The sequence below is a fragment of the Pleurodeles waltl genome, chromosome 9 (assembly GCF_031143425.1).
Source record: "Pleurodeles waltl isolate 20211129_DDA chromosome 9, aPleWal1.hap1.20221129, whole genome shotgun sequence".
NCBI classification, from domain to species: Eukaryota; Metazoa; Chordata; class Amphibia; order Caudata; family Salamandridae; genus Pleurodeles; species Pleurodeles waltl.
The window spans coordinates 879,771,861-879,795,843 of record NC_090448.1 but is presented as its reverse complement, the minus strand read 5'-3'; the positions used below and the strand labels follow the sequence as shown (position 1 = coordinate 879,795,843).

The following is a 23,983-nucleotide window of genomic DNA, read 5'->3' as shown; positions in this document are numbered from 1 at the left end:
TACATTCGTATAGTCCACTAAGGGTAGGATGTTGGTACTTAGAAATTGCCATCTGCTGTCTAGTAATTCTGACACTGTTTGGCCATAAGTCAAGGTATCTTTTAAAAACAAGATGAAGATTATGAATAAGTCCCCACTCTTACTTTATAGGATATGGCTAAGCCCACTCTTTCCTCGACTGCCGGAAGGATCTCCTGACTCTGCTGGGGAATCACCTACACATTTTAGGTCTGATCTCATGGACTACTTGGCGTCGTACCGATCCTCTACACTCAAAGAATGGATAGAGATTCTCAGACAGCACGATCTGTCAGAAACTAGGTACGTGACAATCAAGATTTGCTCTATTATTGCTTTGTGTATCCATTAATATATCAGTGTCATGCCGCATGTCCTGGAGATGGTTATTAGATGTTTGAAGTAATAACAATTGAATGTAGCTGAGTCAAAGTTGATCGCCTTCTGCAAGATACAGAATCAGTCCTGTGTAGGTGGATTTGGTGGATTCGTAGGTTTGAACCTCTAAAAGCTCAGCCGCCTTCCTGGTTCCTCTGCTGCTGCTGTACAGCTGGGTTTGGTACGCGCTCAACCATTACACCTTGCTATAGGAGATGATTTGAGCTGCACTGGATGGCACAATTATCATGTGGCATCAGCTTCGGCAAAATTCACTAGAGCTGGGGGAAAGCAGAGAGGGAGCCTCAGTGGCCCATCAGAATAATACTACCGAAGGTTTACATTAAGCCTGCCCCCATCTGTCCAGCCCCGTTTGGAAGATCGGCCACCTTTGCATCAGGCTATGCCTCGGACTGTGTTTGTTTACGTGTGTGTATATGTGTCTGTGCATGGGTGACTGGACTGGATGTCTTTGTGCAGCTGTCGGTAGCTCCGGTGGTCTGTGAGGATTGTAGTCTTTGGGCCATATGTACGAAAGCTTTTTCCCATAGACACAGAATGGGTAAAATCCTTTGGTACATCTGGCCCTTTGTGTGTTGACTTCGATTTGTACATTGATGCTTTAGGTAGGTTTCGGGTGGCTTTTTCTGTGTATGTGCAATTTGTGCCAAATATGTGTTTGAATGTTTTGTGTTTTCACTACACAAATGTCATACCCATAAACTCAGGCAATGATGGTTAAAGAATCATGGACTGAAAATTATTTATCAATGAGCCTTCTTGGCTAAACCAGAAGCAACAGAGTCAATACAGTGGTTTAGCAGCGCGGACGTTTCATAGAAACCCAGAATCCTTCAGGTTATTAGCTGTAATCTTGAACGCTCCTACCAACACAACTATACACTGGTAGGGAGAACAGCAGCCCAGACCAAATATTTCTATTAGCTCCAACCTAAGGTATGCAGGCTTTGGCTGTAATGTTCTGGGATACCACCACTGTGAACATTCTTTCAGACGCACATGACACTGTACAAAGCAGGAACCAAAAATTGAGTGAATGGATCACCTGATGATTTCATTTTTCCCCCACTTCAGTTCAAAATAGTCGGGTGGTTTGGCATCTACACGCACTGATTTTTGTCCCTAGGACTTCGAACATTTCCATGGTAATTTATTTGGGTAGTACCGGTCATTTCATTTGATTGGTCGTTGTGGGCTTATGTTATCGCTTGAGTGCATGGACGTCAATTCACCAAAATGCCAGGGTCAGTGTAAGTGACATCACAAACCATTTCATCTTTACTTTCACTCACACACATATGCTTACTCAAACACACTTTCACACATACACACACTCTCTTTCACATAGGTACACTCTCACCCACAGGCACACACACAACATACACTTGAAAGTGTTTTTAACGTACCTCAGCCACCAAGGAGGGTCATGCTCCAGCTAATTGTACTCCATTTTTAATACACTAATAGTGACCAATATATTATTCACTATTAGTGTAATAAAACAACGGATTGAAAACAAGAAAGTTGAGCCCCAAGCAACGTCCACAAGGACGAGCTGTCCCTGTGCTCCTGGCCATGACCAAGAGTCGCAGAGGCAGTGCCAGGGGTCGCAAGGGGGAAGTTGGAGGTCGCAGCTGTGACCCCTAAATGACGTCCATGCTTGCGTGATAAGTCATACATTCATACACATTTTTTAAAAACTGTCTTGAAAAGTTCCTGGAGAAAAAAGGAAGACAAAAACATAGCTGCATATTGTGACGGAGGGCGACTGTGGAAAGCCAGTTGCTGTGGATTTCTTGCCCACTTTGACCTTCACTGACAGTTGTGTACCATCCTGTATTGAGGGCGGAGATTTTTTTAGTCAGCTCACAGTTCTGAACGGCTCTCTGGAAGAAACTTGAGGTGTTTACCCATCGTATTCTCTTTTTGTGCTCAAATATGTTTATTACGTTTTCAAACGGTACAAAGGGGTTACAAAACTTTTTAGTAGACGGCAGAGTTGCACGTGGGAGGGCGCGCGGTTGCTCAGAAATGCATCCACTGATACAAACGTGTCATCATAGCGGCGGGACATGTTTGACACTTCCATAACTTTCACCATGCAGAGGCCAAATATTTTCCAACAGATGGAAAAAGAAGAAAAAAGGAGCATGTGTAATCTTGAATACCTATAGGAACTAGAAGCCTCCGGTCAATTCCCTTCCACCCATGGGGAGGGAGGCAGGGAGGAGGGAAATACGAGTCGGGAGAGGGCCTGGGAGTGCTGAGGAGAGAGCAGTCCATCACCCTGCAGGATCTATACAGGCCAATGAGCATCATCTATGCAATGATTAGGCTATCGAAAAGGAGGAGGGAGTTTCCAAGGTAGCAGACTATCATCAATAAAAAATTGCAGGGCAGGTAAGCAAGGTGGTGAGAAGCGCAGGTATTAAAATCTGGACATATACTCGAGGGGTGACCGGTCGAAATGAAATTCTCGTCTATGAAGGTCAATGAGCGGGAGATTCGTTCCGTTGCCAAGATGCGGCATGATCTGTTGAACCACAGCTCCATAGGTGGGGCTAACTTTTCCTGCCGTTTTCCTGCCCAGAGAGGGTAATCACTTGTTTTGCCACTGTCGTCATATGGCTCAGGGATTTCCATTCATAATGGGTCAACCCTCTAACTCTAGCTGCAGGCCCAGGATCATAGCGGCTAGATCTGTCGGGATGGGGTTGCCCGTTGTGGTTTTATGTGACAGAAAATGTATTTCCAAAATGTTTTGATAGTAATGTAATACTACCAAATGTGCAGGAAGTCTCCTTCCTCCTGCCCACAGTGCCAATATAGGGTGGTAGCGGTGGGGAACATTGTTAAGCCAGAGCAGTACTTTGGTAATGTTATCTTGTGTACATTTTCGCTATGTGAGTGCCTCTTGTTTTTGGGAATCTCTCCACAGTCTCTCCCACAGTTTGGCTGGTATGGGGATTCCCAGTGCTCTTTTCCTTCTAGTTTGATAGGGGTGGATTGTTTGGGGTTTACAATACTGCAAAATATTGTAGGTGTTGGAATTGAGGCCTTTGATGCCTCTGAATGAGCGTATCCTTTTCCCCTGTGGTGTACGGGTACACGTAACAGCTAGGGCATTGTAGGGATGCAAGGCCCAATGGTGTGTGTTTTAAAGTATTGTTTGTGTAAGAATTTGATTAGATGATATTCAGTTTTGCATTGTTCGAAGGATTTAATGGTGCCACTTGTGAAGAGATAACTGTGTCCTGCATTCACCCCGCTCCCACTCTGGGAACAAAGTCGGAGCCAGAGCTGGTGTGAAGTCCAGATTCTGAGCGATCGGTGTGTTAGGGGAGGCAAAAGTGGTGAGGCCCATTTTCATACCTATTTGATCCAAGATATCAAGTACTGTTTTGGTGGTGGTGACTGTGTATGGACTTTAGGGCCAGGGGTCGCATGGGAGCCAGGCCAGATCCCGGTGGTGGTGACATGCTGACCATGTGGAACCAAGGTTTCCCGCCATCCCTGGCCACCTATTCGGACAAATGGCATAGTAGTGCTGCCCTGTAGTAGTCAAGAAAATTAGGGAATGCCAAGCTGCCTTTATCCCTATGTAGTGTTAGAAGTTTTACCTAGATAATCTGCCCCTATGAAGGCGAGGAGTCTGGAGCGTCAGAATATCAGCTGTCGGAAAGGGCATGGGGAGAGACTGAAACAGATAAAAGAAGTCATGTCAGCATGATCATTTTCCAGGCATTAATGCCATGATATGTAAAGAGGTTTGCATCTCCTGATGTCCTCGAGGATCTGTCTGCGGAATTGTGACCATTTAGCTTTAGCCCATTCCTCTAGGGTGGGCGAGAGTTTGAGGCCCGGGTAGTGAACAGTGTGCAGGCCCATTGCAATGGGGATCAGGGCCTGCAAAGGGGGAAAGTCCTGTGTGGGGGATCATCAGTTTGACAATATATGATGTTGTTATATTGATTTTAAAACTCGAGACTCCTGTGAAATCTTCCAAGGTTGCCACTAATTTGAGTAGTGATTCATAGAGGTTGGTTAGGGTAAGAAGGAGGTTGTGGGTCCTGCTGGATTTTAATAGCGAGAGGCTCAACTGCTAAAGCAGATAATAGAGGGCAGAGGGCACCATCCTGTCTTGTTCCCCTGGTGAGCGTGATAGTCTGTGTGGGTCTGACATTAAGCCTGATAACAGCTGATGGGGTGATGTGTGCTGCTATGATTGTGTCCTTCATCTTGGGGCTAAGGTGGATTTTCTCAAGAATAGCTTGTAGAACGGTCCAGCTCACTCAATCAAATGCCTTCTCGGCATCAATCAAGAGACTCACTGCAGGGATGTCCCTTGTGTGTACTTGGTCTATAAAGTTTGCTGGTCGCCTAATGATATTGGCACCTTGGCAGTGAGGCGCAAAGCTGACTTGATCAGGATCCACAAAAGTTGGGAGCAGATGGATATATTTTAGAGTCTGTGTTTAAGAGAACTATAGGGCGGAAAGATGTGCAAACTCTTGGGGGGGTGGGGTGCTTGGGAATCTACACTATTTCTGCCTCACACAAGGTAGGGGTGTGAGGCTCGAGTGACAGGTGAAAGAGTTGATAAGATCCAGTAAATGATCCTGAAAGAGTGGGAGTTATATCCTATAAAAGGACAGCAGAAGCCTGTCCGCTCCCAGCGATTTACCCAGATGCATGGCCTTCAAGGCTAGGCTTAGTATTCTTTTAGTATCATTGTTTAGAAACGAGATTTGTTTTTATTTATTTTTTATGTTTATTGGGGGATTGGTTAAGGCTTAGCGGTATTCAAAATAAAGCGAAATTGTTTGCAGTACTGTCAGTAGGATGTAATACCAGACCATCGGTAGGTGCATCCACCGAGATGATCCAAACCACAATGCTCCTTCTGCCATGTTGTCCTTAGCATAGGATTTTGACTTGGTTTCTTCTTTGACATTGAGAGTTCTCAAGAAAAGTTACAGTTTTGGTGGGTGTGTAGTTGGCGAGCCAGAGGTATGAGCTGAAATGCACAAATGAAGCTTTCAGGGTAGATCGACTTATAGGGGAATAAATGACCCATGTCTGTATATGTATTTATGCTGCTTATTGAAAACAACATTGTCCCTCACTAGGGACCTCCTTGTCTCTGCAGGACCTATCGTTTTCATTACTAAAACACGTGCCCTAAGTAAAGAAGTGTGAGGGATTCAGCAAGAGCTACCCAAATATACAGAAACAATAAAGGGTCTTCCTTGGTTGTGTAGTGTTTTAAATAGCCAATGTCTCACAGTACAATGTGATGCAGCCATGCTAATCTTTCTCCCTGCAGCTACTTGTTGCAGCGGTATGTACTACGCACATGTGCACACCCACTTGATTTATTACATGTCTGCTCCTATCTGCTACCTTGGGTGTGGATGGACTACAGTCAGGTTCTGGGGCAAAAGCTGACAAGGTCACCAGAATACAACACAATAAATACTTAAGTGTATCCTGAGGTTGTCATCATTGGTATGCTTTTTACTGTGTAAGGGCATGGGAGTCCAAACAATAAAAAATGTGAGCATGTGTTATGCAGAAAGGAAAGAGGGTTGGCATACACCTCCCACCAACTTTACAGGAGAATTCGTAATGGAGACCTAAATGCTCGAATAACTTGGGATTATGTTTCATGCTCAACTTTAGGTTAATTAGCAAACACTGTTGAAATATTCCATACATGATTTTAAGATCTGAGATTATTTACTACTCATTTGTATAATAGACGCCATGATAAAAAATGATGACCCTCTCAAGGTTCTTTGTTATCGACCTTTCTTCTTAAGTTTGATTCCTGATGGTGTAGAATCATATTGTTCTAAGGCAGCGGTCTCCAGCCTTTCTGATATGTTAGCTGCTTTTGGCGAAAGTCCTTGTGAACTACTAAAGGCCAAGAAAATCACTCATTGCTCTCTGAGACACGCCCGCAGCCAGCCTCATTTACTTTAAGCCTAATCTCCATAAGTAGCATTTGTTACGGTGCATCCCTCGGAAAGTGTCACACTGGGAGCTGTGTTCTGTGGTTGTTAACTAGACCTTGTCACAGGCATTTGGAAACGTTTCTGAAAGACCTAAATGTGGCAGCATCTCTTGTCTTAGGAGCCATTACAGCCACCTTTAATGTGAGACACGAAGTTTCGATGTGAGCTGTGTGCCATGCCTATGCAAGAGCTATTGACTTTAGCAATGTGTTTTAGCCATGTTATACACCAGGGTGGCTACTGATCAACATGGCTACAAATTAGTGGAGTTAGATAGATAGGAGTGTGGTAGAATGGGTTGGATACATTGGGGTGGATAGATTGGGTTAGGGTGGTGTAGATTGGGGCGGGTATATTGGGTTAGGGTGGTGTAGATTGGGGTGGGGAAACTGGTGCTGGGGAGACTGGGGTGGAGGAGACTGGAGCTGATTAAGGTAGATTGGGGTGGGGTAGATTGGTGTGGGGTAGATTGGGGCAGGCTAGCTTGGGGTGGGGGTGATTAGAGTATGGAAGATTAGGGTAGGCTACATTAGAGTGGGTTAGACTGGGGTAAATGGGAGTAGATTGGAGTGGGTAACGTGGAGTGGGGTAGTTTACAGTGTGGTGGATTGGAGTGGAGTAGGTTGGTCTGAATTGTAGTGGGGTAGTTTGGAGTGGGGTACACTGAGTTGGGGTAGATTGAGGTAACTTGGAGTGGGGACATTGCATTTGGGTAGATTGGGGCCGGGTAGGTTGAGGTAGAGTGTAGTGGGCTAGATTGGATAGTCTGAAGTAGTTGGAGTGGGCTAGGTTTGAGTAGCTTGGAGTGGGGTAGACTGTGGAAGATTGGAGGGGGTAGATTTCGGGTAAACTGGAGTGGGTACATTAGGATAGGTTGTTGTAGGGTAAAGTAGGTTGGAGTGGGATAGAGCAGCGTTCATTGTAGGTGGGTAGATTGTAGTGGGGTAGATTATGGTAAATTGGAGTGGGATAGACTTGAGTGGCATAGATGGATAAGATTGATTGGGGTAAATTGAGGTAGGTTGTGTGGGATATATTGGGTTGGAATAGATTGGGGAGAGGTAGCCTGGGGGAGACTGGGGTGGCTTAGATTGGAGTGGGGTAGGTTGGGGTAGAAATGGGTGGTAGATAGGAGTATGGTAAATTGTGGGGGAGAAGACTGAGTGGGTTAGATTGGGGTCGGCACATTGGGGCTAAATGGGGCAGATTGTGGTAGATTGGTGTGGGGCATATTAGTGGAGGATGGGTGGGGTACATTGGGGTGCAGTAGACTTGGGTGGGGTAAATATGAGTAGATTGGAGTGGAGTAGATTGGTGTGAGATAGATGGGGTAGACTGGAGTGGGGTAGTTTGGAGCGAGGTAGATTGGAACGGGTTAGATTGGAACTGGGTAGATTTGGGCAGAATGAAGTGGGGTAGGTTGAAGTAGATTGGGGTGGACTAGATTGCAGTGGCGAAGATTGGGTGGGTAGCTGGAGTGGGGATAGATTGTGGTGGGCAGATTGCGGTGGGCCAGATTGGAGTGGGGCAGATTGAGGTAGATTGGAACGGGGTAGATTGGAATGGGGTAGACTGGAGCGGGTAGACTGGAGCAGGGTAGAGTGGAGCAGATTAGGGCAATTTGGGTTGAGGCTTCCTGGCGTGGGGCATATTGGTGTGGGGCATATTGGGGCGGGTAGATTGAGGTGGGGTAGTATGGGGTGGATTAAGGTAGACTAGATTGTGGTAGATGTGGGTAGACTGGAGTGTGTTAGATGGGGTGCGGTAGATTAGAGTAGGGTAGAATGGGGTAGATTGGGGTAGACTGAAGTGGTGTAGAATGGGGTAGCACAACTGCAATATTGAAAAATTATATCTCACTGCATATCAACTTTATTTCTTACCAGTCCCTAAATGCAATAGCAAGAGAGCCTTCCAGGGTTCATTAAAATGCCCATAATGCAATGCGCTCAAATTGCTGATTTAAACTACTTCCTCCTTTTGTATTGTCTTGGATTGGAAAGTTTAAAAAAGGCACAATAAATGTAAATAAAAAGATGGCCTATTATAAATAAATAAAACAATATATTCAGTTGATCATATTTTTAAATTATCGTGTTGTTTACTACTACCCATTTGAGGAAAGGCGAGACACTGCCTATGGAGTGTGTGAGGAGTCACGTTACGAAAAATGAAATAGGATGAATGCCTCTGAGATTTTTAAGATTTACTAACCTTGAAAAACTGGAGTAGGGCCATAAAGAATTGTTAATCCATTTCAGATTTTAACAAGCCTCTGCATGTTCTGCCCTGGCAAAGTAATTGGAACTATAAAGGCAAAGCATTGAAACTATCTCAGGATATGCCAATAATTTGTTTTAAAACAAAATGACATTTTGCTGCTCTTTAAGCTTCAGGACGGGCAAAAATGATTAAATGCAACAAAATAATTAGTTGTATATAACACAACCTCATTGAGACGCTTTACTTGAGCACCAGTTATGATAGACAACTTGGCAATAATTTTTTTGGGGTGGGTGGGGGGGGGGGGGGGGGGGGGAATGGGAATCACAGGATTTTGAGCCAACACCGAGAATTGAGCCTTGCTCCCCAGTTCCAAATTCGGCAGCTCTGACAGTAAGGCCCCATTTTCTTTTCAAACTCACTCCCCTCTCTCTCTGTTTACAGGGCAAGAAGCAACACATTAAAAAAAAAACACACAAATCAATTGAAGCTCACCAAACAAAGAAAAGTCAGTCTGTTCAAGGCATCGATGCACCGATTCAGCTGGTAGAACTGAGACCGTGAAGTATGCGATAAGCTATGAAGTTGAACAGGGAGCTCAATAGTCCCTACGACTACCACTGATCCAAGTGTTTGTCAAAATAATTGACACTACAGTCAGAGCTAGGTGTCTGATTGGGGAAGGTAGACTGTCCCTTGAAAATGCAATAAAAAGGCAACCCGATAATGGGCTCTGAGCAAATTCATGAGCAAGATGGTGTTATGAGTGAAGGGCCTAGTGATGCCCTTTTTCGTTCAGTCTGTGTGACCGGGCCCTAATACTCCCAATGCTTAAACTAAAGCAGTGTTTCACTTTTTTCTAAATAAATAAAATTCCTCGCCCATTTCAAATGTCGACAGCGTTTTCTACAGATTGTTTTGTTTAACGCAGTGCCTCTCACATGTTAGAGGCGCTGGCAGGCTTACACTGGTTGCGCTCTCATGCCAGCGCCACGCTACCTTTGTGGTATGCAGACCAGAGTCCTGGGCCTGTGATGAGACTCCACTGTCAGAGCTGCCACTCCGCCACTCTGCTCCTACCACACAGGGTGTGCAGGCTGGAAGTTCTGTGCCAAGCTGCAGAAGGCAGCCAGTGTGGTCTCCAGTGGGCAGTCTAATACTGCTTGTGCAGGGATTCGGTACTGATGTCACCTGCTTCACCCCCTTCGCCCCAGCTAAGCTCAGTTCAGCTAGTTTGGGTGAGCACTACAAAGAGGCCTTAAATTAAGCAACATAATAAAGATGGACTTAAACAGAGCTAAAATTAGATGTCTGGCCGTGAGCTGCTGAAAGGTGTTGGCAAGTTACCGGTAGCTCGCGATCACTGGGTGGGGACCCCTGTTCTAAGGAGTTTGAAAGTAAGCATGATCAATAATCAATCCCAAAATATGAGAATGGGACAGCTGCATTGGTATATGTTTTGATGTTTGTACGTTTTATCCCTTTTTCGGTTTGTGGCTCTGGTTCCGGGCAACGTGAACCCAAGGCCAGATCCGCCCATGCCTATTTTCCTGGATCCCCAAATCCCTATGGACTATTGCATAGGTTTGATTGGTTGCCGTCCACATACTCACCTTCATTCAGATGGTTCTTGGATTTCTGAAACACTTCATTGGCCTCCTTATCATTGAACAGTCTTGCAGCCAAGACAACAGTTTGTGTGTTTTTGCTGTAGTTATGTTACTTTTGAGGAACCAATACTACTTCCATATTTGGAATGGCTTCTGGACAGGAGGAACAGAAGAGTAGAACCCCAGACCAAGTGGAACGAGAAGAAGAATTTTGATGTTGTGTATATTGAAATATCTAAGATTTTGTCAGAATCCATACTTTGGATTTTTTTTTTGCTGTTCCTGGATAAAAATAAACTTACATATAACCATGCTACCTGCAGTTTGTTTGACAAAAAAAACTCAGAAGAGGAAACAGAAGGTTTGGAACAACCTCCATGCATAACAATCTTAATGAGTGGCTTGCAACAGAGTTTAATGCTGAGAAATTGAGAAGTGAAATTGAAGAGGCATGTACAACTTCTTCTGCCTCCCAGTATGCCATCCCTGCTGGAGCACAATTACATTTTGCAGGAAAGGAAAACACTGATTGCTACTTCCAAACAATGTAAATTTTTGTACTGTGTGCAGAAAAGTTCTAAGTTTTGGAGAGCAGAACAAAAGTGCTTGCCTCAATCAAGTAATGCTTCATCAGCAAAGTTGCAAGAAGTAGTTTTGGCTCCTCTTCCTTTTTATTGGCGAGCACAAAGTGCTCTTCCATTCTGTTATCTCTCTTTGGGCTTGAAACCACGCCCATGCCTCGTCAGTCACTTACATTGGTTTGTGGGCTTGCCTTTTAAAATCCGCTTGCTTTCATTTGTGAAAGGCATGCATACTTCATGCCTTTTCCAGTGTTTAGCCCACCTACACAGCACCGGTAAACTACCAAAAACATAGGAGGCTCGATACAGCCTGGAGTCCGGACTACTTTATCTCTTTATTTTCCAGGCAGCGCGATCGCGCTGCATTTTACATAGCGCGATCGTGTTGTATTTTTTATTTTTTTTTGCTTTACAACGCTAATAGCTCTAACTCGAACAAATGCGAGATCCGTTGCATTGAAAATGCTTGTTTATGAAGGAACTACTGTCTCCAAGCTAGTGTTGAGTTTTGTTTTCCACAGAAAATGAAAAAAGCCTAAAATGCCTTTGAAAAGTGGCTCATTTAAGAAACCACTGTATTGGCCTAAAGAACGATAAAATTATACATTCCTTATTAAATGAACGAAGTATCTTGTTTGCTTTTGATTAATGAAAATCATACAAAAGACGAACAGTTAGAAAAATGTGTAAGATTCGTAAGAGGACCTTAAAATTAACAAAGAGCTTGTACACAGCGACGCAATACCCGTGCATCGATTTAACTAATAAAAGCCTCCCGTAAATGGTGCCCGGGACCTGGATTAAAGTGCAGGCATGCAGCTCGCGCCCTACGGGTAGAAAAGGGCTCGTGACTGCGTTTGAATCATGCAGGGGCCCGTGCCTTGAAGGTGTTGAGTTTGTGAAATGTTACAGGTCTGACACCATGCTCCTCTTGCAAGCGCTTCATCCCAGGTACCGTTTTTTAACTGGAAGTGCAGCCGATTAAAGTGAAAAGCCGGATAGTTGGCAAGCATTTAAGAGCCTTACGGGCCATCCCCTTGACCTGTTTAAAGTGCTAATGCATAATCGGCCCTCACCCGACCGGTATCATCGCCCGCTTAAGCCTTCTACCCAAGGATGACTATTAGGGAGATGGTAGAGTGGGGTGCAGGCAGACGACCGCTAATTCCGTACACAGGTATTTCCTGGAAGCACTCGGCATAAAAGTGAACCAGTGACCACCATAAGGCCTAAAATAATGTGCAAGTAGCCAGAAATTAAATTTAGACATACGGAAACATGATTGTAGATGATGAGAATAAGCAAAGGCATTACTTAAATATAGAGAAGATCATGGGTGAAACCCACGATGGTCAGAATGTTCATAGTGCCAGGGCCAGGATAGCTGTGAGTTTAGTAAGTAAGCTGATCCCCGGCTAGCAGCCTGGCCCGTAAGGATTCATTCTTATGTTAGTACCTTTCCCGAGCAGTGTAGGAGTTTTAGCAGCACTGAGTTTTACTATAAGAGGACACCGGGCTTCCAGGAATACAAAGATGTACAAGGATGATAAATATACCCAGGACTTAGTAATAGTCTCACCGGGCTGCGGTGCGCTCGTTTACTTGCTTGGGTAGTTTCCGTTCAAATGTATTTAACAATGTAATGAAGCGGCAGGTTAGTATGGGGTTGTGAGCCTGCAGACAGGATCTGTGTGCATGCATGTACGAATTCCTTTGGTTTCGAATAAGGGCTTAAGGAAGAACCTCCTCTCCACAGCCTGCTCGGGGCAAATGCAGGTTAGATGCAACAGGTTCTGGCTGCTTGCACCACACAAACGCCATCTTCTGCTCTCGGAATGTAGCCCAGATGTCTTTTCCCCGCAGCCTAGGTGGCGTTGCAGCAACTAACATTTTAGATGTAACGAGTATGTACGGGCCCAGTACGGTGCTCGCATTAATTTGGAATATCTATTGATGACCATCTACGCGTGACCTCTTTTAGCGAACTCCTCTTTGTCCTTTAATAATGACATTTGTGATGTTGCGGAGTTCACTAGTTTTTTGAAGACAGTGTATGGGTGTGTCAACGCCCAGAGGTTTTCAAGTTGCAAATTCCTTAGTGACTGGTCCAAGTAATCTTGCAAGCTGCTGACACTACGCTCCTTTCTGAGTGCTAGACGCAAGATGTTACTAAGGGTGTTAGTCCCAGCTTGCCTTAGTTTGAAGCAGGTCTTGACTATTGCTCCCTGCCGCTCAACAGATTGGCTTTTAAGGCAAAACTCCAGCCGAATTTGACGGAGGAGATATTCCTTGTTATGGTAAAATACATAGCCATAGGTCTTTACTTAGAGTTTGTCAGTAAGGCCGGGTTGCGCCACAAAAGAGCCTCGCTGCAGTATGTCAGAGTTGGTAAAGTTTTTAATGCCATGACCTTCATTAGTGGGTCCAAAGTTGGGCCTTTCAACTTCTTATGCACAGTAGTGACTGCTGTGATGAGGACGTAGCACATGGTGCTGACCCCTGGACTTGTTTCAGTGTGCTACGCCAGTGATAAAGCTACGTAAGTGGCCACCCCAACAACAGGGTGGCTGAATTTCCTAGTTTTTTTCTGCCGATTTATGGTAAGCTGAGTATCCTTGCATGGATGGGGGTGAAGCTGCCCAGGTCTCTTGCAGGGCAACTAAATCAAACTTATTCTGGAAAAGAAGATGGCCTTACTCCCTAGTTTGCTTTCCAGACCAGCAATATTCCAGGAGCATATCTTGAGACTTGCTGAAGGAGACCCAGTCTCTGTGTTGTGATGTCAGTATCTACTCCTAGTGTTGAAAGCAGCCGGAAGCCAGCCCCAGTCCGAGTTATTTATGGATTTCTGAGTAGGTTGACTGGCTTGACTGTTGTCTTCAGCAGCAGAGTTACTGGAAGCTCCTATTAGTACTGAGAAGCTGGATGAAGTGACAGTGCTTGCTTTACTATGTACTAGTACTGAAAACGTGCATGAAGTAGCCGCTCTTTCCTTAGGAGAGGAAAGCGCTAGAAGTGCCGGGTAATGAGGAGCAATTTGGGGCAAGATTGTTACGCCTCGTTCCTTAAAGGCCTCTATATCATTGAGAACTAAGGTTTGTATGCCTGGTGAGGAGAAAGTAACCATCGTCGATTCTTTCAAAGGGTACCTGTTGTCAATAAAGAATTCAACAGGTGTGATGTCAGGAAAGTGATCTGAGGAAGGGAGGGTAGGGTTCCCAACAGATTTAATAAATTACCCCGATTTAGGGTATCCTGACAGCCCTTAGACTCTGAATCTGGATAAAAAACAACTTTTACATCCCCATTTTCGTCATTGGAGCCAATGGGTTTGACTGGAGCTTCTGCCAATGTGAAATTCTGGAGCAGAGGTTGTGGTGCAGCCGGGGCCAGGGACCTTGGATAGGATCCGTGACTGAGACCATAATTAAGGACGGTACCTTGAGCAGGAAGGGAACCAGAATTAATCTCCTGGGTTAGCATTATGTTACTGATGCCTGGAACAAAATCGGTAGCCTCCTGATTATTATATATGATGGCTTGTTGTGGGGTAGGTGATGGTCGTATGAAGTGTTGAGGGGCCTCTAAATGGCGCTCCAGGGAATCAAAGCCAGAGTCTGTTGAGGCCAAGGACCCATCATATGTGCCAATCCTTGTTATATGTGTAACTGTGTATTCATGTCGGTTTATGTGGTTACATGTATGTTTATATGTATATATTTGTACTTGCCTGGCTTTTGGCTACAGAGCGATTTCTTTGGGAATTAGACTTTGCGCAGCAGGGATTGGCTGCAAAGCAGCACCCATCTGGACTCAGGTGGCCAACTGGTTCATAAAACGTGGTTAATTAATTGTCCAGATAACTCATTAATTTAACCTCTTCATGCTCAGCCCAAGACCAGCAATCCTATGGGAGTTAAAAGGGGAAATGTCCTCCGAAATTAACCCTGCCACTTTTTTTTTTTTTTTACCTCCACATGACAAATTATACATATATGTGTGTGTGTGTGTTCAATGGCATGTGTAGCAGCAGATACACATGCTGTGCATAGTCCGCCATCTAGTGTTGGGCTCGGAGTGTTACAAGTTGTTTTTCTTCAAAGAAGTCTTTTCTCGAGTCACGGGATCTCGTGGTGATAGTGCGCATGGGCATCGACCCCTTGGTTAGATTGTTTCCTTTCCACCGTCGGGTTCGCACGTGTTTCCTCTCGCTCCGAGACTTTTGATTCAGAAACTTTATAATAACTTTATTCTACCGTCGGTATTGTTTCGATTGTGTTTCCATCTGCAATCGATTTGATAGTAGAGTCGGGATCAAGAAAACTCCCTTTCGGGCACTTGTGGCCTACTTGGTCCTGTTCAGGCCTACCACGCCATAGTCTGATGGATCGGACTCCATTCGATTTTGTCCTCGATGCCACGCGAAATTCCCTTACACTGATCAGCACGTGGTATGTAATCTTTGCCTTCTCCAGAACATCAAGAGGATATAAAATACAGGTTAAAGTAATGTTATAGTCAGGTGAAATGTTCAGTAACAACGTAACACTCTAAAAATCACAGAAATTCATCACTTATAGTTATTTCAAATAACTATGCCGCATGCTCTAAGGTAACTATGACTCGCGCCCCTGCCATGCACAGTTTTCTCATCAATAATTTAATTGCAAGTATTGCAGTGATATTAACAATTATGTCATAGAAGCTGTCATGAGTGATGTAATATGTGAGGTAACTCAGTGCATGGCGAGGGCACGCATTATAGTTACCATAGGGCACGAGTTATAGTTACTTGAGAACTATAACTATTAGTGGTTATTTTCTGTGGCTGTTACAGATTCAAACATTGCGTTGTTACTAAACATTTCACCTAACTAGAACGTTACTTTAACCTTTGTTTTTTTTCAGTGAATTTCTAAGGTTTTCTAACATAAAATATGTTATTACCATACGTAAAGCCAACCTCTCGCCACACATGGCCTTTGGCCATGTACAGCTGGGGTTTGGCTGCAATGCTTGGCCTGTCGCCAGACCCTGCAGCCAATCCCAATTTGCAGGGTTGGCCAAAGGGCAGGCAGGCAACCCCATGCTGTGCATGACCTTTGGCCATGCTTGGCTCGAGGTTAGCACCAGGACACAACCCCAAGTTGCGCATAGGCTTTAGCCAATGCCAACTGGTGAGAGGTCGGCCGCAAGGCCTATGGCCAGCCCCCCCACCCGCCAGCCTACTAACCCCATACCATTCCAAGCCTGTGATATGTGGGGTGTAGAGCTGACCTCATCCCCCAGGGCATAGGGTTGAGCCCATCCAAAAGGGTTGTATGTATTTTAAAAGGGGAGGTGGGGGTCGCGCACCCCCCCTCACCAAACCATCTCTGGCCTCTGGGACCCTATCCACCAGGGCCTTGCTTCATAATAGCTGGGTGCCCAGTTGCCCCCCCCCCTCCTCCGGGCACCCACCAAGCACAAGTTGGGGGCCCTTGGCTCCTCACATGGTCTGTGTTTTTCAATTTTTAAAGCTCTCACCTGGTGGGAGCAGACTTTGTCATGGCCCTGTTTGCCAGGAGATTTGAAAATTCTCACACCAGACAAGAGCAAACATACGCTTCCCTACCCACACCATTGTGGCCATGGAAACTACTGTGTCCCGTGGGTGTGCTCCCCGGGACACAGCAAGTGAGCCAGCCCAGAGGGATGGGGTCCGCTGGGCCATAATGGGCTGAGGGAGAGAGAGCTTTGTGGCCGCCTACCTTTTAAATTCTGTCACAGCCCTTTGGAGGATCGGGGGTGGACGTGCAGCTCCCTCCCTCCTTAATTTAAGTTTGGCTCCAGAGATGGGGTTCCGGGGCCTAACTGTGTTCAGGGAGCACACCCCAGGTTTTTTAAAATAAATAAGTGTGGAAACCTGCACTTGAAAAAAAAGTTGTGCTGACAATTCTCTGACCGTCTGCAAATATGCAGCAAAATTAAAAAATAAAATAACAAGTTTTTGGTCCCAGGCCTAGGTGATCTGCTGCCTATGTTTTCTCACTTCTTTTAAGGACTTGGGATTGAGTCCAGAGTCTTAAGATGGCTGCACCCACTACCTTGATGATTTGGGGGCAGCCAGTCAGAGCTTACAGGAGGTCTGTCTGCCTGCTGTGTAATGTATACGCATTTTATTTTCTCCAAAAGTACTTACTGAACGAATTTACACCAAAACACAAAAAGCATGCTCTCTGGACAAAGATCTACCCTTCTGCCGAGTTTGGTGTAAATCAGTTCAGTGATTTGGGCTTTAGCTGTGCCTAAAATTTGTATGGAAAAATAAATGGTGAAAACTTTAGGACCCCCTTTTTTCTTGGCCCCTGCTTGACGGATCAGCCTAGAACTTTCCATGACCAAAGTTATCAGAAAGTAGCACATGATTTTTTGGAAAATGTTGTGGTATTTCTTATGGAAACACAGTCACACAGTCCCAATTATAACTTCCCTCTGCGACTAATATATATGTATATATATATATATATTTTTTTTCACTGAAAAAAACAAAGGTTATAGGGACGTTATAGTTAGGAATAAGATTTAAAAAAACATAGAAATTCACTGAAAAAATCAAAGGTTAGAGGGACGTTATAGTTGGGTTACATTTCAAGCATACAAAACCATAGAAATCCAGCAGTTATAGTTAGTTACCTCAAGTAACTATAACTCGTCCCCTAAGGTAACTATATCTCACACCCTTGCAGTGCTGCAGCCAAGCCACAGCAAACAGCTATGTCCTGGGGTGGGCACCCCCGGGACATAGCAGGAGCTGGCCTTGGGGGGCTGGGGGGTGGAAGTGTCCAGGGCCATCAGAGGCTCCAAGAGGGGGGGGGCATGTGACCCCTCTCCAACATGAAGACAGCCCTTGGGGTTGGTGGCCCCCAAGCCTGGGGGTCTGAAACGGACCCCCTTTCAATTGTTTTCTGTTTGCCCCAGGAGGTGGTGGTCCCAGGGGCTTGGGGGTCTCATAGAGAAGCCTGCACTATGTTTAAAAAAAAGTTTTATGGCGGATCTGCCGCAGATAGGTCTGTAAATTATTTTTAAAAAATGCTTTTATAGCCCTGGGGAGTCCCTTTGGGACCCCACCACCAGAGTTAAGGGGTCAGGTTGTTCGTACCCTGGCCCCTTTTTGTATTTTTTGTATTTTTTTTTCTGGGACTCGGCTGACAACACTTCTGTTGTTGAAGTGTTATCAGATCTCGGCACGAGATCGGGAGAGGTCGCAAATCCTTAGTGTCCCTATTTATACAAAGTTGAATTTTTGTAAATTTCTCAAAAACTACGGAACAAATTTACACCAAATAACAAAAAGGGCTCTTTCTGGACCAAGAGCTACCTTTCTGCCAAATTTGGTGTAACTCTGTCCTGTGGTTTTTGCGCTATCGCTGTTCAGATTTTCCTATGGGAATTAACACTGGAAAAACTCTAAATTTCATCCCCCCTTTATCTCGGCCCCCGCATGACGGATCACCCTGAAATTTTCCAGACAGCAGCTCACATGACTAGCATTTTTTAGGAATATTTTGTGAAGCTTCATCAAGCGGGGCCATAGATATAGGCAAGCAAAAAACAGCTTTTTCTATATAAACTAGGTCCTAACTATAACTACCTACTGGCAACCGCCAGAAGGTTAAACTAACATTATAGTTAGGTGAATATGTCAATAACAACATTAATGTGTTGAGACCCTCACGGGTGAGTGGTGGGCTTTACAAATTCCTGATTGATTGATAGATTGTAGTGAATCCTAGTTTATTTTAGAGGGATAAAGGAGTTAGCTTAGCCTTTGGCTTGCAGACTTGTACCCCAGTCACCTAGTGACTTTTACCCGACTTAGCTTGCTCTGTTTTAGCACATTTATTTAACTAAATCTTTTAAGATGGCTGCCTTGTTTTTAGTTAGGCCCATGTTTTAGTTTGCGTTATCAGAACCACCACGCTAAGGCGTCAATATCAAGCAACAATGATAAACAAACTGTAGGTGTTTGCATTAGGTACTTTCTCTCTTCGTGCTTTTGAGGGAATTGTTTATATAAATTACCGTCCCAAGCATGTCTTGTAATGTATTGTTTGGAAACAGACCTACGTCAGGGGTCCAAGGAGTTCTGTATAAATACTCCTCACTTGAACAGATAGTCAGAGGGATTCCTACCGGATGCCATTGCTATTGATGCTGCACTTCGCCTTGACGCTGACCCAGTCTTCGTGTCCCTAAAGAGTCTGAGCTAGAGACCTCATTCAAAGGTGACAAGGGTGGAGTGGGCTCTTCTCATGGACATGGCATTGGCAGATTAGGTTTAACATCCCTAGCTCTCTTTTCGGTTAGAGATTAGGCTCACTATGCTAGGGTATTAGGACATATCTCATACTTTGTCATTACATATTATTGAAGGATGGGAGGAGGTCTTTGTATTAATGACTCTTGTCCTTACCATTCTGTTTCTTGCACTGTTCATTAACCTAATCATTGCAGCCCATGCAACTTATCGCAGATTGCAGTTTTGCTAAATAAAACCCATTGAAACTTTACTGCATCTTCTTCATTGCCTGTGTTTGAAGGAGACATGTTGTTCTTGTGAGAAAGGGGTAATCTCCGTTTAACCACAACACTCCCTAAGATGTCACACTCTTGAGTCCATGTGTAAGGGCTGCCACAAATCACCTTTTATTGTTTGGGTTTTTGGTGAGGTGCTGCTTGTGAACCAGGAGGGATGGGACGCCAGTTGCGACTTGTTGTAGGACTGGCATAGTCGCCTACAAACATAAGTACTGTCATCCTTAACCCGTTGTGCCTTGGACGAGGTGACCTCGTCCAAGGCTACAGTTCCCGTGTGCCTTGGACGAGGTCACCTCGTCCAAGGCACACAGGAACTTGGGGGAGCGCTAGCGCCCCCCCCCCCTGTGCACCCCCCTTCCCCCCCAAGATGGGGATGGAAGGGGAAGACCTTCCCCCTCCACCCCCAACCCCCCGCACCCCCCCCCTGTGACATCAGCGCGCAAGCGCGCACTGGTTTGTCACAGGGGCCTCCCCCACGCGATTGAAAGAGAAATGCTCTCCGGGGGAGGCCCGGAGAAATGCGTTTCCTTCCCTTTGAAGTCTCTCCCTAGTTTCAAAAGCCAGATTGCTTGCAATCCGGCTTTTGAAACCCCACTAGACACCAGGGATTTTTTTTTCTTCCAGAAATTGACATAAGGGAGCGACCCCTTGGGCAAGGGTCGCTCCTAGGGGGGGACATTTTTCGCGAAGGCCTTTTCTGCCCCCCCTGGGGGCAGAAACCTCTAGGCACCAGGGATCATTTTTTTTTAAATGTTTTTTTTTCTTTTTAGGTGGGGAGCGACCCCTTAGGCAAGGGTCGCTCCCCTAGGGGGCAAATTATATTTAGGCCATTTCTGCCCCCCTTGGGGACAGATTGGCCTATTTTGATGAGGCCAATCTGCCCCCAAGGGGGGCAGAAACCACTAGACACCAGGGAGTTTTTTCTTTGCGTGAATTTCACGCAAGGGGAGCGACCCCTTAGGCAAGGGTCGCTCCCTGGGGGGGGGGGAATTATTTTAGGCCATTTCTGCCCCCCTGGGGGCAGATCGCCCTATTATTAGGCCGATCTGCCCCCAGGGGGGGCAGAAACCTCTAGGGGCAGGGCAATTTTTTTTGTGTGTTAGGCAAGGGTCGCTCCCCTGGGGGTCAAATTGTATTTAGACCATTTCTGCCCCCCTTGGGGGCAGATTGGCCGATTTTAGGTCAATCTGCCCCTAAGGGGGCAGAAACCACTAGGCACCGGGGATTTGTTTTTTTGGCGCCAATGTCACGCAGGGGGAGCGACCCCGTAGGCAAGGGTCGCTCCCGGGGGGTAGGGGGGGGTGTTGGGGGGGCAAATTTATTTTATGCCATTTCTGCCCCCCTGGGGGCAGAAACCTGTAGGCGCCAGGGCAATTTTTTTTTTTTTGTGTTTTTTTTGTTTGTTTGTTTTTTTAGAGATGGGGAGTGACCCATCAGGCAAGGGTCGCTGCCCTGGGGGGCAAATTGTATTTAGACCATTTCTGCCCCCCTTGGGGGCAGATTGACCGATTTTAGGTCAATCTGCCCCCAAGGGGGCAGAAACCACTAGGCACCGGGGATTTGTTTTTTGGCGCCAATGTCACGCAGGGGGAGCGACCCCGTAGGCAAGGGTCGCTCCCGGGGGGGGGGGCACATTTATTTTAGGCGCCAGAGCAAATATATATATATATTTTTTTTTTTGTTTGTTTGTTTTTTTAGAGATGGGGAGCGACCCATCAGGCAAGGGTCGCTGCCCTGGGGGGAAAATTGTATTTAGACCATTTCTGCCCCCCTTGGGGGCAGATTGGCCAATTTTAGGTCAATCTGCCCCCAAGGGGGCAGAAACCACTAGGCACCGGGGATTTGTTTTTTGGCGCCAATGTCACGCAGGGGGAGCGACCCCGTAGGCAAAGGTCGCTCCCGGGGGGGGGGGGAGGGTTGGGGGGGCAAATTTATTTTAGGCCATTTCTGCCCCCCCCCCGGGGGACAGAAACCTCTAGGCGGCAGGGCAATTCTTTTTGTGTGGTTTTTCTTTTGTTTGTTTGTTTTTTTTAGAGGTGGGGAGCGACCCATTAGGCAAGGGTCGCTCCCCTGGGGGGCAAATTGTATTTAGACCATTTCTGCCCCCCTTGGGGGCAGATTGGCCGATTTGTTTTTTAGGCGCCAATGTCACGCAGGGGGAGCGACCCCGTAGGCAAGGGTCGCTCCCGGGCAGGGGGGGTCAAATTTATTTTAGGGCATTTCTGCGCCCCCCCCCCCCCCCCCCCCCCCCCCCCGGGGCCGGCTGAGCTAGAGGCCAAAATCTCCAGGTAGGCACTTTGCAAAAAACACCTCTGTTTTCTTTCAAAAAATGGGATGTGTCCATGTTGCGTTTTGGGGCATTTCCTGTCGCGGGCGCTAGGCCTACCCACACAAGTGAGGTATCATTTTTATCGGGAGACTTGGGGGAACGCTGGGTGGAAGGAAATTTGTGCCTCCTCTCAGATTCCAGAACTTTCTGCCACAGAAATGTGAGGAACATGTGTTTTTTTAGCCAAATTTTGAGGTTTGGAAAGGATTCTGGGTAACAGAACCTGGTCAGAGCCCCACAAGTCACCCCATCTTGGATTCCCCTAGGTCTCTAGTTTTCAGAACTGCACAGGTTTGGTAGGCTTCCCTAGGTGCCGGCTGAGCTAGAGGCCAAAATCTCCAGGTAGGCACTTTGCAAAAAACACCTCTGTTTTCTTTCAAAAAATGGGATGTGTCCACGTTGCGTTTTGGGGCATTTCCTGTCGCGGGCGCTAGGCCTACCCACACAAGTGAGGTATCATTTTTATCGGGAGACTTGGGGGAACGCTGGGTGGAAGGAAATTTGTGGCTCCTCTCTGATTCCAGAACTTTCTGTCACCGAAATGTGACGAAAATGTGTTTTTTTAGCCAAATTTTTAGGTTTGGAAAGGATTCTGGGTAACAGAACCTGGTCAGAGCCCCACAAGTCACCCCATCCTGGGTTCCCCTAGGTCTCTAGTTTTCAGAACTGCACAGGTTTGGTAGGTTTCCCTAGGTGCCGGCTGAGCTAGAGGCCAAAATCTACAGGTAGGCACTTTGCAAAATACAGCTCTGTTTTCTGTCAAAAAATGGGATGTGTCCACGTTGTGCTTTGGGGCATTTCCTGTCGCAGGCGCTAGGCCTACCCACACAAGTGAGGTATCATTTTTATCGGGAGACTTGGGGGAACGCTGGGTGGAAGGAAATTTGTGCCTCCTCTCAGATTCCAGAACTTTCTGCCACAGAAATGTGAGGAACGTGTTTTTTTTTGCCAAATTTTGAGGTTTGCAAAGGATTCTGGGTAACAGAACCTGGTCAGAGCCCCACAAGTCACCCCATCTTGGATTCCCCTAGGTCTTTAGTTTTCAGAAATGCACAGGTTTGGTAGGTTTCCCTAGGTGCCGGCTGAGCTAGAGGCCAAAATATACAAGTAGGCACTTTGCAAAAAACACCTCTGTTTTCTTTCAACAGAGGTGTTTTTTGCAAAGTGCCTACCTGTAGATTTTGGGATGTGTCCACGTTGCGTTTTAGGGCATTTCCTGTCGCGGGCGCTAGGCCTACCCACACAAGTGAGGTATCATTTTTATCGGCAGACTTGGGGGTACGCTGGGTGGAAGGAAATTTGTGGCTGCTCTCTGATTCCAGAACTTTCTGTCACCGAAATGTGAGGAAAATGTGTTTTTTTTAGCCAAAGTTTGAGGTTTGCAAAGGATTCTGGGTAACAGAACCTGGTCAGAGCCCCACAAGTCACCCCATCTTGGATTCCCCTAGGTCTCTAGTTTTAAAAAATGCACAGGTTTGGTAGGTTTCCCTAGGTGCCGGCTGAGCTAGAGCCCAAAATCTACAGGTAGGCACTTTGCAAAAAACACCTCTGTTTTCTTTAAAAAAAATGGGATGTGTCCATGTTGCGTTTTGGGGCGTTTCCTGTCGTGGGCGCTAGGCCTACCTACACAAGTGAGGTATAATTTTTATCGGGAGACTTGAGGGAACATAGATTAGCAAAACAAGTGTTATTGCCCCTTGTCTTTCTCTACATTTTTTCCTTCCAAATATAGGAGAGTGTGTAAAAAAGACATCTATTTGAGAAATGCCCTGTAATTCACATGCTAGTATGGTCACCCCGGAATTCAGAGATGTGCAAATAACCACTGCTCCTCAACACCTTATCTTGTGCCCTTTTTGGAAATACAAAGGTTTTTTTGATAGCTATTTTTTACTCCTTATATTTCAGCAAATGAATTGCTGTATACCCGGTATAGAATGAAAACGCACTGCAGGGTGCAGCTCATTTATTGGCTCTGGGTACCTAGAGTTCTTGATGAACCTACAAGCCCTATATATCCACGCAACCAGACGAGTCCAGCAGACGTAACGGTATATTGCTTTCGATAATCTGACATTGCAGGAAAAAGTTACAGAATAAAACGTAGAGAAAAATTGATGTTTTTTTCACCTCAATTTCAATATTTTTCTTTTTCAGTTGTTATTTTCTGTAGGAAACCCTTGTAGGATCTACACAAATGACCCCTTGCTGAATTCAGAATTTTGT

The 23,983-nt window shown here is 45.7% G+C and overlaps 1 protein-coding gene across 1 annotated transcript in view; it reads left to right on the top strand.

Annotated features, from left to right (window-relative positions):
* Window positions 1–23,983, top strand: part of TDP1 (tyrosyl-DNA phosphodiesterase 1) — a 787,135-nt gene that overhangs the window by 240,390 nt on the left and 522,762 nt on the right. Inside the window, exon 8 of the mRNA XM_069208192.1 lies at window positions 151–321. Within this exon, the coding sequence (XP_069064293.1) occupies window positions 151–321 (171 nt within the window). The remainder of the gene's footprint in view (window positions 1–150; window positions 322–23,983) is intronic.